The sequence below is a fragment of the Bos taurus genome, chromosome 3, assembly GCF_002263795.3.
Source record: "Bos taurus isolate L1 Dominette 01449 registration number 42190680 breed Hereford chromosome 3, ARS-UCD2.0, whole genome shotgun sequence".
NCBI classification, from domain to species: domain Eukaryota; kingdom Metazoa; phylum Chordata; class Mammalia; order Artiodactyla; family Bovidae; genus Bos; species Bos taurus.
The window spans coordinates 80,035,418-80,055,017 of NC_037330.1; the positions used below are offsets into that span (position 1 = coordinate 80,035,418).

At 40.7% G+C, this 19,600-nt stretch overlaps 1 protein-coding gene across 3 annotated transcripts in view; it reads right to left on the reverse strand.

The window, feature by feature from the left end:
* DNAJC6 (DnaJ heat shock protein family (Hsp40) member C6) overlaps window positions 1-19,600 on the reverse strand; it is a 178,916-nt gene that overhangs the window by 106,891 nt on the left and 52,425 nt on the right. The window contains 1 exon segment of one of the 3 annotated variants that reach the window (NM_174836.2): window positions 9,491-9,635. The exons of the other annotated variants lie outside the window; for them this stretch is intronic. Within the exon segment in view, the coding sequence (NP_777261.1) occupies window positions 9,491-9,503 (13 nt within the window). The 5' untranslated portion in view covers window positions 9,504-9,635. 3 annotated transcript variants of the gene reach the window in all.

Sequence of the window (19,600 nt, forward strand, 5' to 3'; positions counted from 1 at the left end):
ATGGGTTCTGCTCCTGCCTCCTGTCCTCTCCCCTCCATAGTACTCCCCTGGAGATCTGCAGAGCCCAATGGGCAGCCTACCGAAATGCTGAGAGCCTGGTGAAAGCTTGTGCCAAGCTGACAGTAGATTCAGCCCTTCCACAAGCGTACCCACGGGGCATCTACAGCAGAGAAAACCAGTTGGTCGTATTTGCCACTTTTGCCCAAGACCAGAAGTACTACCTCCTCCCCTCCTGCCATCTGTGCCTCCAACCCCACATCTCATCAGAGTCCATTCTTTTTCTTTTTTTTTTAAACTTGGCTGCATCAGGTCTTAGTTACAGCAGGTGGGATCTTTCATTCCAGCACATGCACTTACCTAGTTGTGGCACTCGGGCTTAGCTACTCCATGGCATGTGGGATTTAAATCCCCAACCAGGGATCAAACCTGAGTCCCTTGCATTGCAAGGCAAATTCTTAACCACAGGGACCATCAGGAAAGTCCCTGTCCATTTTTCTGTGTAATACTTTTGGGAGCGGCCTCTTCCTTCCAGTTTCATTGGCACTGCCCTGACTTGGGCCTTAGTTATTTCTCAGGTCATCAACTAAACTGCCCCGTATCTGTTCTCCCAGTCCTCCAGGTGTATGCTTGCTCTCAGTGCACCCCCTCCCTCCCTTTAGTAATTCCTTACTAAATCAGGAATTCCTGGAGCCTAGGAACCAGTGCTTTCAACCAGCACTCCAGGAACATCTGATGCAGCCAGGACACAGGTAGGAACCATGTACACAGATGCAAATTCTCCCAGCTTCCACACATTACACTCCTCTCTGGAGCTGCAGGAGACTCTGTGGGCCCTTTGCCTTCCTGCACCCACTCCTCCATTTTTAAAAAAGTTTATGTATTTTTTAACCGCACTGATACCAAGATGAACTGCTTACTTACATACTCATTTATTTTATGCTAGGTTTTTAAAAGAAATTGAAATCAAGATATTTTTATGGGCCTTCAAATTATTGTAGTCTCCAGGCACAATGCCTGTTGGATAAGTCAGGCTTGCCTCAGCCAGATTCCCAAATCTTCAGCACCCTCTTACAGCCTACAAAGTAAAGTCCAACCTCGTCAGCAGGCTCAGTTGGAACTCTCTTCCAGCACCATCCACTAGAGCATCTTCCACCCACTTGGGCTTCAGCTTCCAGGTCTAAATGCAGGTCTCTCAACACACCGTGCACGATGGTACCACTGTGTCTTGGGCCTCAGCTCCAACCAATTTTCCTTTCCTTCTCCACCTGCTGACTTCAGGCTCAGACATCACTTTCCACTGTGGCCTTAGTCCTCCTGGCTCAAATTATGGCTCCTTCTTCTGCACCCCCTTCACACTTTCTCCATCTCTTATTATACCACCTATACGCCTGGTTCCAACGTGCACATCTTTCACAGCATAATATTTGTAAAATCATGAAAAGACTAACAACATATGCCAAACAAACCTGCAAGCCACCAGGTAGAGTACTCTAGTTGTAACATGCCAACAGTCATTTTCCACAAATACCAACCCAACACTACACAGAAGATACTGGGTCATCTGATTGCTTCCATGGTGGGGTTATCTGCATTGTTAACAGCTCATACAGTTGAACTTTAATATTTATCCCCAGCACCTAAAATATTATGCTTTGATGCATTAATGAAATAAGAAGATATCTGGATCTACACTATAGCCTGTGACATGTCAGGTAAAGTAATTAAAGGTAATAGAGACTGCCAGATCTCTTAACATGTCATGACATTTCCTAATTCCTTTGACTGTGAGGGACTAATTCTCATACACTGAGCTGCTCTGTCGAAAGCTTCCAAGTAGATTTTAAGAGAAATTATTTAATATACACTAACTGTAATTTAGTTTTTTCCTGAGTTACAAGTTTTGCCAACAAGAAAATGCACAATCTGAACTACAGGATTCTTTAAGTTACCTCAAAAGTATAGATTCTTTCCAAAAGGAGTTCAAGATGATGAATACAGGTTATAAAAAGCAGTAAGTCACCATAAAGTTTGTCTATTACTATTAACACACATGGTCAAAGGTGATACCAAAAACGTATTTAACACTAAACCTGAAAATGGCAAATATTCAAACCTTGGGATACTGATGAAGAAACATGCAGGTCTACAGAAAACAGTTGTCTAGTGTTAGTCTATTTTTTTTAATTATATATGTTTAATGTTTCTGTTTTTCTGCTGAAAAAGATACCTTGAGGAATCATACAATACATTATATTTTTTGGTCAAGAAAGCAGTCTTTTGTAAAGCTATTAATCTCCACATTAGAAAATTCTTGGGAGTCTGAGAAATGTATTTAATCATCTTTCTCCCTGGTCTGATTTCCTTGCATATGAAAAATGCTCATTATTGAATTAGTCTAGCTTTTTGCCAACAGTTTAATTTTTTTCAAGTCTGGCCTCATTTCTGTGAAAATCTAGCTGTTTGCTTATTTTTAGGTTTAGATGGGCATATTTCATTATAAATGCCCTTTTTAAAAATTCAAATCCGTTCATGCTTTCAGTCATTCAAAGAATATCTATCAAGCTCCTAATAAATGCCAAGCAGTGACAAGAGTACAAAGGTGAATAAGACACAGGCTTGTTCTGAACTTTACTTAGTGTCTAGAGGGACAGACAGACTAGGCAACATATCACAATTCAATGTGATGAGAGCTATGACAGGGATGTGCGAGCCACTGAAGGAGCATGGAGATTGCTTCAACTCATGTAGCCTATCAGTTCAGTTTACTCGATCAGTCGTATCTGACTCATTGCGACCCCATGGACTGCAGCATGCCAGTCTTCCCTGTCCATCACCAACTCCCAAAGTTTGCTCAAACTCATGTCCATCGACTCAGTGATGCCATCCAACCACTGCATTCTCTGTCATCCCCTTCTTCTCTGCCTTTAATCTTTCCCAGCATCAGCATCTTTTCTAATGAGTCAGTTTTTTGCAACAGGTGGCCAAAGCATTGGAACTTCAGCTTCAGCATCAGTCCTTCCAATGAATATTCAGGACTGATCTCCTCTAGGATTGACTGCTTTGATCTCCTTGTAGTCCAACGGACTCTCAAGAGTCTTTTCCAACACCACAGTTCAAAGGCATCAGTTCTTCAGTGCTCAGCTTTCTTTATGGTCCAACTCTCACATCCATATATGACTACTGGAAAAACCACAGCTTTGACTAGATGAACCATTGTTGGCAAAGTAATGTCTCTGTTTTTTAATATGCTATCTAGGTTTGTTTTCTACCAAGGAGTAAGGGTCTTTTAATTTCATGGCTGTAGTCACCATCTGCAGTGATTTTGGAGCCCAAGAAAATAAAGTCTGTGGCTGTTTCCATTGTTTCCCCACCTATTTGTCATGAAGTGATGGAACTGGAAGCCATGATCTTCATTTTTTGAATCTTGAGTTAAGCCAGCTTTTTCACTCTCCTCTTTTACCTTCTTCAAGAGGCTCTTTAGTTTCTCTTCACTTTCTGCCATAAGGGTGATGTCATCTGCATATCTGAGATTATTGATATTTCTCCCAGCAATCTTGATTCCAGCTTATGCTTTATCCAGCCCAGCATTTCATATGATGTACTTTGCATATAAGTTAAATAAGCAGGGTGACAATATACACCCTTAGGCAGTACATCAACTGCCTTGATGTACTTCTTTCCCAATTTGGAACCATACAGCCTATAGGGTTTTAAAATATGGAAGCCATGTCTTGAAGAATGAGTAGAAGATAAAATGGAAAAGTAGATATCTAGATGGCTTTGGGATAAGCTAGCCAAAGCTGAGTGAACAGTATATGCAGAAACAGAGATGGAGGTGGGAGGCAGGGGACCTACCAGTAGAGAAAGGAAACAAAGCTCTACTGGGATGGCTTTCTGACGTACTACAATGGGCTTCTGATGTCCAGTTGAGAACACTCTGGACCTAATTCCCAGAGCAGTAAAGACTCATATCCATTGACAAGATTTTGCTGTTCAGTCACTCAGTCGTGGCCAACTCTTTTTGACCCCATGGACTGCAGCATGCCAGGCTTCCCTGTCCTTCACCATCTCCCGTATTTGCTCAAACTCATGTCCATCAAGTTGGTGATGCCATCCAACCATCTCGTCCTCTGTTGCTCCCTTCTCCTCCTGCCCTCAATCTTTCCCAGCATCAGAGTCTTTTCCAATGAGTTGGCTCTTTGCATCAGGTGGCCAAAGTATTGGGGCTTCAATTGACAAGATATTGTTCCATAAATTTATGAAGCTCCACCAATTACACTCTTTTTCAGTGTTATATCAGGATTTAATAACCCTTCTCCAATACTCCTTTTGTTCTATCTCCTTTGTTTCCAGCATTTAAAAATTCCTTATATTTAATACAAAAGGAGACATTTGTCTTGTTTCACGAGGTTCAACGTGAAAAAAAATACACTCATTTCAGCTCTCTCAGATACTTTTATTCCTTCTTACCTCAGGAAAAGAAGCAGATAGAAACATTTACTAATAAATTCTTCATTTCCAGTCTTATAGGCATTCCTCTATGGAATTTTACACAATATACTATGAGGAGAGCTTGTGTAACCTCAGGTAACTTGCTTGAGCTCTCTGTGCCTCAGTTTAACCAACTATAAGAGGAAAATAACCATCAACCACCTTAAAGAATTCATATGAGCGTTAAACAAGATGGCATATGCACAATGCTTAGCACAATGCCTGGATTATAATCGCTAAATTGTAGCTATTTTATCATTAAGAGTTATTAAACAATTTTATATAAAGTATATGGTTACAACTTTTAATTTGTATTACAAATTATTATTATAATTTTAATCTTATATAGGCACACATGGTGGTGGTGATTTAGTTGCTAAGTCATGTCTGATTCTTGTGACCCCCTGGACTGTACCCACCAGGCTTCCCTGTCCATGGGATTTCCCAAATAAGAATAACGAAGTAGGTTGCCATCTCCTTCTCCAATATGCATACATATATACACACAATATATATTTATTTACATAAACTTTCAATAGGGATTATCTCCGGAGCAAGGGCCTATCCGAGAGGGGGAGATGGTACATTTCTACATTTTTCATTTTGTTCCTTAATGAAATCTTTTATTCTTTTTTAGTCAAGGGCATGGAAAACTTTTATAATAAAAACTGATGGAAAAAAAATCTTTGGAAGGAGGTTGGATTTATTTTGAAATGTAAAAGGCAGATAGGCTGAGTTTTGCCCAGATAAGAGAAAGGACGCTGTACCAAGGAGAACAGTCCAAAGGTACTCTCTCAGGAGGCAGTGAACGCTTCCTCACAGAAAGCCTACATCATAGGCTACATGGCTTCCCCTTCTAAGTCTATGAAACATAGCAGTCTCTAAGCATTTGAAATTTGACACAGATGCATCGTTAAATGGTTATCCAGAGTCACTCAAACTTTAGCCACAACTAAATAAGTTGGATGAATCAATTGTGCCTTCAACCTTCAAAACCCTTAAATGGGCAGGTATTCCTAAGTAAGTACTATCAGTACCTATATGTTGATGATATTTCAGTAATGAATTATGAAGTTATCCAAGTAAATATTTCATAAAGTTAAAGCCAGATTCAAATTGTGAATCCTGGGTTTGCTGCTGCTGCTGCTAAGTCGCTTCAGTCGTGTCCGACTCTGTGTGATCCCATAGATGGCAGCCCACCAGGCTCCCCCGTCCCTGGGGTTCTCCAGGCAAGAACACTGGAGTGGGTTGCCATTTCCTTCTCCAATGCATGAAAGTGAAAAGTGAAAGTGAAGTAGCTCAGTCGTGTCCGACTCTTAGCAACCCCATGGACTACAGCCTACCAGGCTCCTCCGTCCATGGGATTTTTCAGGCTGGAGTGGGGTGCCATTGCCTTCTCCGGAATCCTGGGTTTAAACACTACCTAAAACAGTATTTGTTGAAAGTAACTTCTATTTTCAAGTCAGATTCATATAAAGCAAGAAAACATTTTAGCATTCTTCATCATCCTTATACTTCATTAAATCATTGTAGCAGTTCTCATTATCCTTATACTTTTAAATCCCATTAAAATCTGGATTTTAATTGGTCTGTTTTATGACTTATCATCATGAATTTTTTAAGTAAAGCCTAATGTTGGAACATTTTTGTGGATTCTACTTTCCATGGAAGGTAAAATACACATAAGAGAAATATGGAGTTTCTGAGATAATGAGTTGGGATAGCTGCAATGCCATTTGGGATATGAGAGGATGACCTTTGAATGACAATCTTCTAGAGAATAATTTAAATGAAGAGAAAGTGAGCCAGGACAGACAGAGAGCTCTGCAGAACAAACCCAGCAAGGAGACTGCTCTGGAATCTACCTGGAGTCTGTTAACTTAGAAAGTCATTACACTTCTCTGAACATCTATCGGTCTTTCATCTAAGAACAGAGGGGAAAATCAAAGTAGACAAGGTTGCTTCCATTTCAACAATGATAGTATGCCTACATAGAAAGACAGCTTGGTTCAATGGGGAAACACTTAGACCTTAGAGTCAGAAGACGTGAATCTAGCTGTCACTAACTTGCTATTTTACCTTGAGCAAGTCTCCTGCCATCTGTAGGAGTATTTCCTCATCTCATAAATTGGAAGGGCACAGATAGTAAAAAGAAGAAAAACTGCAAAACTATTCTTACATTGTTTCAAGTCTCAGACTTAAGCTCTATGGTCAGAACTCTATGAGGATTCTCCTTTTGTAAATGGAGAACAAGTTTAAAGCATTTCTATATTTTCCATCTAGTAACAATAGTGCAGAGGTTTGATCCCAAATCTCTAGACATGGACACATGCTGCTTACCCTATCTAACAGAATTCTGGGGAAATAAAATAAGTGTACAAGTATTCTATTATAAATAGCTATAAAAGTGTAAGGCATTATTAAGACTAAGCTTTACATTCTCTAAGGGATCTTGACATATTTTTTTTTCATTCTTAAACATTTTCATTAAAGCAAAAGCCCCATGAACCACATATCCTATTCAGCACGTCAGTACAATCAGTTGAATAAATGGGCAAACTATTGCTAGTTTAGAAGTGATCCATAAGTTTAATTAAATACCTTAAACAAATGGACATATTTATACTGCACAAGGCCACTCTTCGAAAATCTTAGATGCTAGAACTATAATTAGATAAACAGGTATAGTTTCCCTGGTAAATGAAACTTCCTACCCACTACAGGAAAGCCCATTCTCAGAGACCAATCCCTCACCAAACAGCACTCTCCTGAAATGAATGCTAAAACAAAGCCACAATATTCTCCTAGCCTAAAGTGGGTGGGTGTAGATCTAGCAACCTCTTCATATAGTGCTAGTTTGATCAAGTTGAACAATCAACTCCTAGCAATAGCACTTTAGAAATTACAGTATTCTTAATAAAAATGGTTTTTCATTACAATAATTTATCAAAGCAATTCATTATTTTTCTCTAAAGCTATTAAAAAATCTGATTTCATAATGATAGGGGGAAAAAATCCTCAAAAATCCAGAATTTAGCAGAATTTAGTAACTGTGTCCAAGTTACTGCCCCTATTGTAGGATGGCGCCCTAGAGATCAGAGGTGTCTCATTTACTACTGCATTCCATACAGTGCTTCCCTGGTGGCCCAGGCGGAAAAGCATCTGTCTACAATGTGGGAGACCTGGGTTCGTACAATGTGGGATCCCCTGAAGAAGGAAATGGAGATCCATTCCAGTACTATTGCCTGGAAAATCCCATGGACAGAGGAGCCTGGTAGGCTACAGTCCACGGGGTCGCAAAGAGTCAAACACGACTGAGCAACTTCACTTTCACTTTCCTTTTCCCTACAGTGCTTACTTAGCACAGTGCCTAGCACATATACAACCAGGCTCAGAAAATACATGTAGAATTTATTCTAGAAGGTAATATACTTTCAAAAACAAATTCCAATTTTAAAATGAAAATCTCTATAAAAATTAAATTACTTGGAATTTCATATTTCATTTCCTTGAAGTGAGGCTCCTCTGAACACATTTGGAAATGTTCATTTTCATTGCATTTATCTGTTATATGTACATTATGTTCCAAAAGAATTATAGTAGCATCATTTAGAGTATGGATCTTTTTTTAAGATTTAAAAGACACTACATCCTGTCAAAAGGTAGTTTGTACCTTGATATAACACAGATTTGGAAAAACATAAATCAAATAATCATGTAAAACATCATACCAAAGCCCTTGAAACCATCAGTCCCTTAGGGATAATTTTAGCTTTAGTTTAAAACTGTCATGAAACAACATCCCATCAATACCTTATTTAACGTCAATAAGAACTTATATGGATAAAATCAGTTCTCAGCCTGGACACTTGAACACCTGTGGACAATATTTCATCACGCTATTAGGATGAAGAAAATAGAAAATGGTAGCCCAAGAAGAGTCATTACACAATTAAAAGAAAAGAAGCTTTTTTTTTTGCAAAGTGCTGGAATTAAATTCAGCTTGGTTTCATTATCTCCCAAACAACTCAACACAAATCTTTCCTCCCAGAGTTCTCAGTTGTCCAGTATTAAAGTTACCAATATAGAACAAACCAAAGAGCACCTCAATTATACATTATCTTTACGTACACAGTCGTCCTATTTTGGCTCCTTGAAAAGGTAAGCAAACCACTATAATGACATTCCAGGTCAAATGTGGATATATTAAATAACTGTTCTACTATGGAAATCGCTAAAAGAGCATCTCCAAGAGAAAATCCAACTTGCTAAAACGCTTTCTAAAAGACGGCTGCAAGCCCAGATGCAAAGTTTAGAGACATTTCCATTTTCTTTACATGTAGAGGTTCATGAAATATTAATAAACTCACTGCAAAAGTATAAAGATAAACAAGATCAAAGCCAACAACAGATGAAAACATTTTCATTGTGCAAAACGGCTCTAGATCCCAGGTAAAATTTGCTCAAGAAAGGTAACAGCATTAACCTTGGCACACAGCAGAGTGCAGAAGAGGCAGAGCTTTACAGAATTGTAAATAAGATCAGCACTGCAAGAATAATAATTGGAATAAATACCTTCGGCAGGCTGCAAAAGCAATCAGCACACTCGGCCCTTCACCTCTCCCCCTCATCCAGCTGGAGAGTGAAAGCCGCTGCCACTCCCCGCCTTCTTCCCAACCGCTCCTCGCGCCACCCCTCCCCAATCCTGTCCACCCTTACGCTCCCCTTTCCCCTTCTCTCCCCGCCCCCCAGCTGGTGTATCCAGCAGCCTAGAGAGATTAAGAGGCGCTCGCTACGGTCACCGGGCCTCCGGACTGATCTAACGTTTCCTAGCTCCCTGGACTAGAGAAATTAGAGACGCGACACCCTAGTGGTATTAGGTGCCTTCGCCTTCATCCTGTCCTCTCCCAAGCCCGGACTGGGTTGAGAGCTAGTGAACCGGGCCGCAACTGGAGGACCCTGCAGAGTTCAGCGGGGCGCTGCCCTCCCGCGGCGCTACCTGAGCTGTCCATGGTGCTGGCGCGGTCCTGAGGCTGCCGGGCGGGACTCCGCGCCGCTGCCGCCCCGGCGTTCACTCTCTGTTTGCCGCCGCCCCCGCCGCTCCCCGCACTTAGGTCCCCGTTACTGTCCACCAGCTGCAAGGATTCATAACCATCGTTGCTGGTCTTTTTCCGGTAGCTTCCGAGAAGGCTCATGAGCAAGCTCAGAGAAGGGGGGGGCGGGGGGGAAATCAACCTGAGAAGACGAAGGGGTGGGGGTGGAAGGTGGAAAGGGCTAAAGGAGGAATTTTTTTTTTAAAGGGGGAAAAAAAAAATCAAGTGTCCCACATGACGCAAATAGGAAGGAAAGGGGGAGCGGCCGGCGGAGAGGAGCTTTGCGGGGCCCGGCGAAGCCACCGCCCTGGGCAGAGCGCGGCTCTGGGCGCCGGGCGCGAGGGCGCAGGGGAGGAGGGACGCGGGCGGGCGGGCGGGCGGGTGCGCGCGTCCCTGGTGCAGCCGCGGTGGAGCCGCCGGCCCTGCCGAGCTCCCGACCCGGGCCAGCCACCCTCTGTCTGGGGAGTGCCCGGAAGCAGTCCTATAGGTGTCGCCGCGTCGCCCCGCGCCGCGCGGCAGGGCAACTCCAAGCGCGGCTGGCCTGCGGGGAGGGAAGGAAAGAGAGAGTAAGGGAGGAGAGATTCTCGGGGAGGGGGCTGTTGAAGGCGGAAAATGGGGCGGGGTGGGAGGGGGAGGGGACTACTACGACTAGAGAGAAGGGTGTTTTCGCGCACGTGAGGTGAAGAAGAAAGGGGCTGGGTGTCTCAGCCTGGTAAGCTTTGGGGAGGAGAGGTTCTCTTGGTAAGATCCAGACACGCCCATTTTGTATAACTTAACCTATATTTGCTGGAAGATTCGGCGAGTCAAAGCCATCCCAACAGTTGCCCTCCGGGAGGACTGACTTAACTCAACTGAACAGAAAAAGAACGCATGTTATGCCAGGATAGAAAGAAACAGCAGTATTTTGCACATTTCCCGGAATGGGTAAAATCCCTAAGGGAGACAGCAAAGACCTGGCTATTCTAACGCTAGGAGGCAGTTACAGCCTATTCCACCTAGGGAGGAGATGTGACTGTTTAGTAACTCTTTGTTGAACGAAAATATTGGCGGGGTGAGGCGGAGAGGGGACAAGGTTCAATCAGGTGCAGTTTCAGTTCTGACATCATTTACCTTGGGACCTAGAGCTAAGGAGTCTGCACCACTCAGCTATCGTGAGGGGATGGGTGGGAAGAAAGCTAGACAAGGATTTTCTTCCTAGTCTCTAGCTCCTCCCCCTTTTTTCTCTCATAGTGCGGAACACAAAGGGTAGTCACTAATTAATCAGAGGAGAATTAAGAAGCTAATGAAACCTAAGAGTCAGGACTCATTTTTTGGAGAAGCCCCTTTCAGGACTAATGCACCTAATTTTATATCCGTGATTTTGTTTTCTTATTCTTAAACAGGGCCTCAACATTATATATTTCAAGCCTTATGAAACCAAGGCTTAACTCTGTTAAGTCTCAAAATGCAATTACCAAATGCTCACTTTCACCTGGAATAAGATTGCAGAAGTATCCCCTTCATTCTCATCGGTTTAGGTGAAGACCAGGTGAAAATCTTGGCTTAAAATTATTTTTCCCTATTAAGATTTGGGATTACTGAGGTGTCTTCAAGTCATCTGATGGACTTTCATCACCAAAACAACAAGAAAAAAGTTCATGCGTGTAAAACTTGCTTAACCCCATACACAAACCTAAATTTGCCATCTCACTTTTCATGACTTTCTCTTGCTGTTATTATTTTGATATCTTTAACAACACAAAGTCAAACTGTAGCATCTAAGAGACTTCAGTCTAAATTATTTGGGATCCAAGGAGTTTCCTGGGAGCTCTAGCTCTACACGTCTACATAAAATAAATTAATTGGATTGAAACAAATTTTCCTCTTCAAGGATTACTCAAATGCAAATTCCTGTAGGAAGGGGATAAATCAGTAAAAGCCAAGAGTGTTTGCTGTCTTCTAGACCCTTCCAGTCCCTCTGGGAAAAGGTGGATTATCAGCCAGTTGCTTTCCTAACTGCATTATCTAATGAACATGTGTTCTTACCCAAATCACAAATCACAGTTAATGCTCATTTACAGGATCAAACAATTTGAGTGGTGACAGTTAAAACTGTAATAAAATTTAAACACAAGTTTTATACTTTCAATTTTCCCAATCTGTCAGTTTGACATTATTTTAGATACTTGACTAGTACTCCCTAAAGTTTAGGAAGTAAATCTTTTCCAATAACATTTTAGATCATCTTTTTCTGCACCCTTCCTCGTCTTTTAATTTATTACTGACCCACAGGGAGAGGAAAATACTTAATATCTGTCATATGCCTTGACAAATTCTGGATTTATACCCTGGATTAAGAGAATTTAGAAAATACCATTTTGAAAAGTGAGAATTATTATTTTCCAAAAAAAGCACTCAGTTATTTTCACTCAACTTTTCAAAGTTGCAGATATACTGCTGGAATAAATTATAAACACATGCCTTGTATTTTGTGACATCTATTTAATCACTTTGTAAATTTAAAGAAAAACATGAATGGAATACAGGGGGCATTTTATTTTTATATTTACACTTAATTTAACATAATTACAACCAATCAGAATAGTTATTAATAAATAACCCTACAAAATTCAGAATATAAAGAACGTAAAAGGCAGGAAAATACAGTAACTAGATTAATTTACAACAGCTTAAAAGTTAGTTTAGGGCTTAAATTAGAATATACACAAATTTCATCACTAAAATTTTCTTTACTATCCTAAAGATCAAATTCACAGAGTTCACATAAAGTTTGCATAAAGATACCACTTTTGTATTCTATAAAATAAAGCATAATAAAACTACCATCGTTATACAGTTGAATTAAGAATTAAATTAGTACCTAACACATATAGAGAAAGTTCTTAACAAATGTTCTCTATTATTACTCTTAGTGATATGGCTTGGGCACAACTCTATCCTTAGTGCTAATTGTCTAACTTCCTCTCATGATAGGAGCTCAGTAAAGGCTAAGTATTATTTTCTCCAGGACTATACTCATGGAAACTTGTCTATGTGATTTTGAATGCAGGCTTGGGCTTAAGGAAGAAAGGTGGTACTGGTAAAATCCAAGGTGAACATTTACAATCAAACTCTGTTTTTCCAAAATGATTGTTTCATAATTTATTTTATCTCAAGAATATCACACTATTTGCAATAGCCAAAACATGGAAACAACCTAAATGTCCATCAACAGATGACTGGATAAAGATGTAGTACATACATACAATGGAGTATTACTCAGCCATAAGAAAATAACAAAACAATGCCATTTGCAGCAACATAGGTGCATTTAAAGATTATTATACTGAGTCGGAAAGGAAAAACAAATACTATATGACATCACTTGCATGTACAATCTAAAATATGGCACAAATGCACCTATCTACCAGACAGATCACAGAAGTAGAGAACAGACAGGCATGGGGAGGGAGAGGGATGGCTGGGAGCTGGGGCTGGCAACTGCATACTGGGACATTTAGAACGGATAAACTACAAGGTCCTAAAGTATACCACAGGGAACTAGATTCAATACCATGTGATAAGTCATAATGGAAAAGAATATAAAAAAGAATGCTCATATATAAATAATTGAGTCACTTTGCTGTACAGCAGAGACTGGCATAACACTGTAAATCAACTATACTTCAATACAAAATACATTTAAAAAAGAAAAAAAGAATATCACACCCCATACGGGGCAGAGCCAAAGGATTAGATGCCCTTTGGGAGAGAGTTCTCTTCACCTTTTCTGTTGCTGACTTCAGTCAGTTTTATTAACTTGATGAAGATGATCCATACTGAGGAATGTTTGAGAAGCAGACTCTATTCTCCATCATCCCCCAAATGCTCTCTTAACACAGCAGATGTCACACAACTTTTGTGTGATACAACCTATCTGGGATTATGATCTATACCAAGAACTAGAAAATCTGTTTCCAGGAACTAGACAACATTGCTTATGACTGAGATTCTAGCACCATATTTCCCAGGACTGAATCCTAGTTCCATGGACTGTTAGCTCTACAAGCTTGCGCAAGTTACTTACTCTTTCTGCCTCACTTTTCTCATCCATATATAGTGAATAGTGAATAGTGAAAACAGAATAATAGTGTCATCATAATAAAATTGTAGTGAGAAATAAATTAGTACATAACATATAGTAAGAGCTTAGCAAATACCATTATCAGTATCATCAATGTATTTTTATAAGTCACTTTTTTCAAAAACATAATTTCCTATCTGTAAAATTAAGTTAAAATAGGTCTTGCATACTTAAGAGATTGATTGTCATTATGATTTATGATAATATAAAAGCATTATGTATAATGTGAAGTGATTATTCTGCCTTGAGTTTTTAGATAATTTAATGCATGTCTATCCTGTTAGATTTTGGACTCCTTAAACACAAACATCCATATTTTGCTCATGTCTGTACCCTCATGACACCAAAGAGAATTTCATACTCATTAGATATTAAGTACCTGCTGAATTTTAAAACTAGTGAATAAATAAAAATGTATTATTATCACCTAGCCTAGTGATTTTTTAAACTACATATTGTGGCCTACTAGTGGACTATAAAATAAACAGCAATTTATGACTATTATTTTCATAAAAATGAAGTAGGTTGGAAAATATCAGTTTTTACCACATGGTAAGATGTTATCTTTTTGAAATATTGTTTTGGGCTTATAACACAAAACCTCCAGTATTGAGACTGGTGAATTCCCAGCTGTGACTGTCCTACACACTGTAACATCTGAATTCACCTGGATAATCAGACAACAAAGAATTCTAGCTAACCAAACTGTATCGAGGGCAGAGCTTCTGCCTTCTGTTAAAGATGTATTATGATTTGGTTTCTGAAATAAACTTCTTCAGTATTCAACTAACATAAATCAACGAACAGCACTAAAACTTTCTTTGGCAGCATGCCTCAGCTACATGACTCGATTATCTTCCTAGTGAATATGGCCTACGGATACAAACACTGCAAGGCATTCAAACTGGGGACCAGGAGGCCACATTTAGCCCCAGATATTTTGTTTGTCCTGTCGTTTAAAAAAAAAATTCAGCTTAGATGCCTTTACAAAAGATACACAGGCTCCAGTTGGAGTGTGGCTGTTGACCACCACTTCCCCGTGTATGATCCCCAGCCTGCCCAACTCTTCACCACTGACACCCCTGCGGGCAGACATATTTGAGACCTGTCATGTAGCAGCACACCTGGAAGATTAACATTAAGAGGGATGCTAAGGTCACATCTTCAAGCCACAGTCCAGAATAAAAACCAACAGACTGGGAATTCTCTTCCAACTCTGTAACTATCTGACTGAGTAATGAATCGATAGCATCACCAACTCAATGGACGTGAATTTGAGAAAACTCCGGGAGATAGTGGAGGACAGAGGAACCTGGCATGCTGCATCCATGGGGTCACAGAATCAGACACGACTTAGGGACTAAACAACAACAACAAATTATGAGTCAGAAGAGAGGCCTTGGTTGCTTCTCCTTCTCTCAGCAGTAAAATGAAGGTGCTGAATTACAAGATTCTCTCTAGTTCTTAAATGTTCCTATTTTTCTCAACACTTGGATTGTCATTTCTTCTTTCTCCTCCAAATGAAGCCCAGAGGGAAAAACCATGGCCATTGAAATGTTCCAGTTGCCAAGTCCCATTTAATTAAGGTTTTACCATAGAATGCATCCATAAATAATGGCAGCTGTCAGGAGCTACACTTAGAGCAATACTCAAGAGAAAAGAGGAAGTATGCTGGGGAAAAAAGTATGCTGAGAAGAAAATCTCAGTTATCCCCGTGAAATTCTTCAGGAATGAGGTGGTCTGTTGTTGGTGCTTGGTGGAATGCTGGAGCTCCTAGAAAATACGACAATTTTTCCAGGAAGGGCATATTTTTAAAGATAACTCAATATCCTAAGGCCTGTTCCTCCTTGAAGCTCTAGTCTAGTCCTAATAAAAATAACTGCCATTGATTACTTGTGCTGCTATGCTGTGCTCAGTCACTCAGTTGTGACTGACTCTTATGTACTGCAGCCCACCAGGCTCCTCAGTCCAAGGGATTTTCTAGGCAAGAATCCTGAGTGGGTTGCCATCTTCTCCTCCAGGGGGTCTTCCCAACCCAGGAATCTAACCTGCATTTCCTTTGTCTCTTCTGTCTCCTGCACTGGCAGGCAGATTTATTACCATTGAGCCACCAGGAAGCTCCACTGATTACTTACCATTTGCCATTTATCTAACCCACCTTAACTCTCACCTTCCCAACATCCCTGCAAAGGTGTTATCCTTATTTTCAGGCAAGCCTGGCAATGGTAAATAACTTGCCAAAACTCACACAGCTAGCTACTGATTGAGATTAAAATTCATCAAGAAGAATCATGCTTTGGCCCCTGTTCTAGTCACAGCTGACTCATTGGAAAAGTCCCTGATGCTGGGAAAGATTGAGGGCAGGGGAAGAGGGCATCAGAGGATGAGATGTCTGGATGGCATCACTGATGCAATGGACATGAACTTGGGCAAATTTTGGGAGATGGTGAGGGACAGAGAGGTCTGACATGCTGCGGTCCATGGGTTCACAAAGAGTCGGACATGACTGGGCGGCTGAACAACAACAACCAGTCAGAAGAGGTAATTTTAGAGGTCAAAGTGAAAGCTGGAAGACATTTAGGTCATTCCTTGGCTCTGACCTGCCTTACAAAGTGTGGTCAGTGAAAATGGATTGGGTACCTTATTGAAACCTGCTGCTAAGTCGCTTCAGTCATGTCCGACTCTGTGCGACCCCGTAGACGGCAGCCCACTAGGCTTCCCCGTCCCTGGGATTCTCCAGGCAAGAACACTGGAGTGGGTTGCCATTTCCTTCTCCAATGCATGAAAGTGAAAAGTGAAAGTGAAGTTGCTCAGTCGTGTCTGACCCTCAGCGACCCCATGGACTGCAGCCTACCAGGCTCCTCTATCCATGGGATTTTCCAGGCAAGAATACTGGAGTGGGGTGCCATTGCCTTCTCCGCAATGAAACCTGAAAGGTTTTAATTAATGTGTCTTCACAACAAGCAAGCTTGTTTTGTAACCATCTGAGTTAGAAAGACTTTTTATGTTGTGTTCCTGAAAATTGATATGTGGCTATTGTTTGGCCTAGTTTTAAACCACTAGAAGGAAAAAAAAAACACTTTGTTTTCATTAAAAGCAAGCTCCATACTTTAAAAGAAGCTTGACTTTCACTGTGTTCACACATGTGTATGTGTATACGTATATGTATTTGCAGATTAAAGAGACATCACATATGGTTGAAAACCACTAGCTTTGGGAGAAAAAAAAATACAACCTATGTTTGAGTCCTAGACTTGCCACAAGTTTTCCTCAGTCTCATAGCCATATTCCCTTTCTATGAAGTGGACCACTCACCCTTTCTCACAGGAAAAAAATAAAATGAAATAAGGCACATAAAAGCACACAATAAACACAAAAGCCCTACTTACCAAATCTATGAAATCATCCAGCTTAAGTTGCAGCATTAAAATACATTTATTACTGGTGAAGTATGACACACAATATACTATCAATTTAGAGAGCTTCGAGGTTTTATACATGTTTATGTATTTTTAAACAGTTTTAGAATTGATGAAACAAACACTATTATTTGACTATAAGTTAGCCTGAGAGTACTATTTGTCAGTTTATAATTGAGCAACCCTGGTAGGTAAAGGCAATATTCACCGTGTTTTGCCAGGTCTAGCACAGTGCCTACCAAGCAGTACATGCTTAATAAGTATTTGCTAACTGAATGAAAGAAAATGCAAAAACTTGTTTGGGAGGCCATCTTTAACTTACAGGAAAATTCACCAAAGGTTCTCCTTTAGTAAGCTCACTGAAAATATAGTTCCATTTGCTAACATTCAACTTACCCTTGACTTTGCAAGGGCATGGTCATGGTATAATAATGTTACACATTCATTACCATTTCAAGAGTAATTCATGGAAGCACCAGCCCCTTTTATCTGTCACTTTACAAGCTGGAAAACTTCAGCTTCCTGGACAGACCCTGACAGACTACCACGAGCTGGCCCTGTGATCAGTTACTCTCAGTCTTAGGGAAAACAGACTGAAAAATTCTGTGTGGTAAAGAGTTCCCCAAAGTCAGGTGAAAATCTACACTGAAGTAAACCAGTGAACCAGTGAAGTTGCTCAGTCGTGTCTGACTCTTTGCGATCCCTGTAGCCTACCAGGCTCCTCCGTCCATGGGATTTTCCAGGCAAGAATGTTGGAGTGGGTTGCCATTTCCTTCTCCAGGGGATCTTCCCAACCCAGGGATTGAACCCAGGTCCCCTGCATTGCAGGCAGATGCTTTACCATCTGAACCACCAGGGAAGCTACACTGAAGTAAAAGTTTCCCTAAATCCTAGATATCCCCATATTTGGCTCTGAGCTCCTTATATATGATTTTATGCTCAAGATCATTGAAATATGGAGGCTTATTCTTTGTAATCCCATTGTGCCTAAAGGTTGTTGGCCCTAGAGTATGTGGCAAATCCTCTGTGATGGTGAAGCGGAAGGCAGTGACCACAGAAGATGCAGGTAAAGCCCACTCTCAGGGTGCTGAATCTCCAGGCAGAATCTCCTTGGCACCCAACCACTGCTGCCCACTTGACCAAATCTACCTGGAGGAAACAAACTAGCATTTTCTAAGCTCTAAATTAAGTGCCTGGGTTTTTTCATTTATTTACCCATTTAAATGTGAAAGGTCTTTTGATAAGAATTACCATGTCCATTTAATACCCAAGGAGACCAGAGCTCTGAAATGCAGCTGAGTAAGAGCTAAGCAGTGATTGTGAGTCGTCCTCAATATTCATTATCCTCTTTTATGCTAACAGAACCCCTGAGCGTCAGCTGGGCACAGGGTTACAGTTTTATAAAGAATATATTTCTCAGTCTTCTTTCATGTCTTGGGCCTGCCATATGCAAGGTTTCTATAATCTACTAGGTATGTACATGGGACTAAGTAAAGGTCATTATAATATAGGCAGAAATGATGTGTGTAATTTCTGGTATTTATCCTTAAAAAGGAAGATTGATGGTATGCCCTTCTTCCATTCCTTTTCCCTTTCTTCTGGTTGGAATATGGCATTCCAGTAGGTATCTTGGACCATGAAGTGACCTTGAGGATGGGAGACTTTCACAGGGAAACAACAGGATAGAAGGACTGTGATCCCCAAAGAACCATGGCAGCCTGAAGCGATTTTCTCTAGACTTTTTCAAGGTGAGAAACAAACTATTAAAAGTCATTGATTTTTTTTTCTGTTATGTTCATCAAAACCTAATCCTCACTGGGATACCAACTACAACCTAACCACTGGATTTCAATTTTTATTTATCATAACATTTACTGGGAATTACATAAAATCTCTATGATCATGGACAAATCATATAACTTCTTTATGCCTCAATTCCTAGTCTGTAAAATAGTGGCACTGAACTAACAGGATAGCTATTAAAATTCTATGATATAAAAAGCACACAGAGCTTGATACAGCACCTAGCATAAAGTGAGAGTTCAATGAACATAGTTATCTATTTTCTTTTTTGTCATTGTCCTTCAAGTGATAATTTCGCTGAGTCTATTATGTTGTTGTTGCTGTTCAGTTGCTAAGTCATGTCCAGCTCTTTGCAACCCCATGAACTGCAGCACTCCAGGCTGCCCTGTCTTTCACTATCACCTGGAGTTTGCTGTAAGTCATGCCCATTGAGTCGGTGATGCCATCCAACCATCTCATCCTCTGTCACCCCCTTCTCCTCCTGCCCTCAATCCTTCAGGGTCTTTTTCAATGAGTCAGCTCTTCACATCAGGTGGCCAAAGTATTGGAGCTTGGAGTCTATTACGCCTGACTTCAAAACGAGTAACCTCTCCACCTCACCCTGCTATCCAGAGACTGCCTTCCTGGGTAGATCAAGCCCAGAGCAGCAGAGCCCTTGCCTATGTCATCAA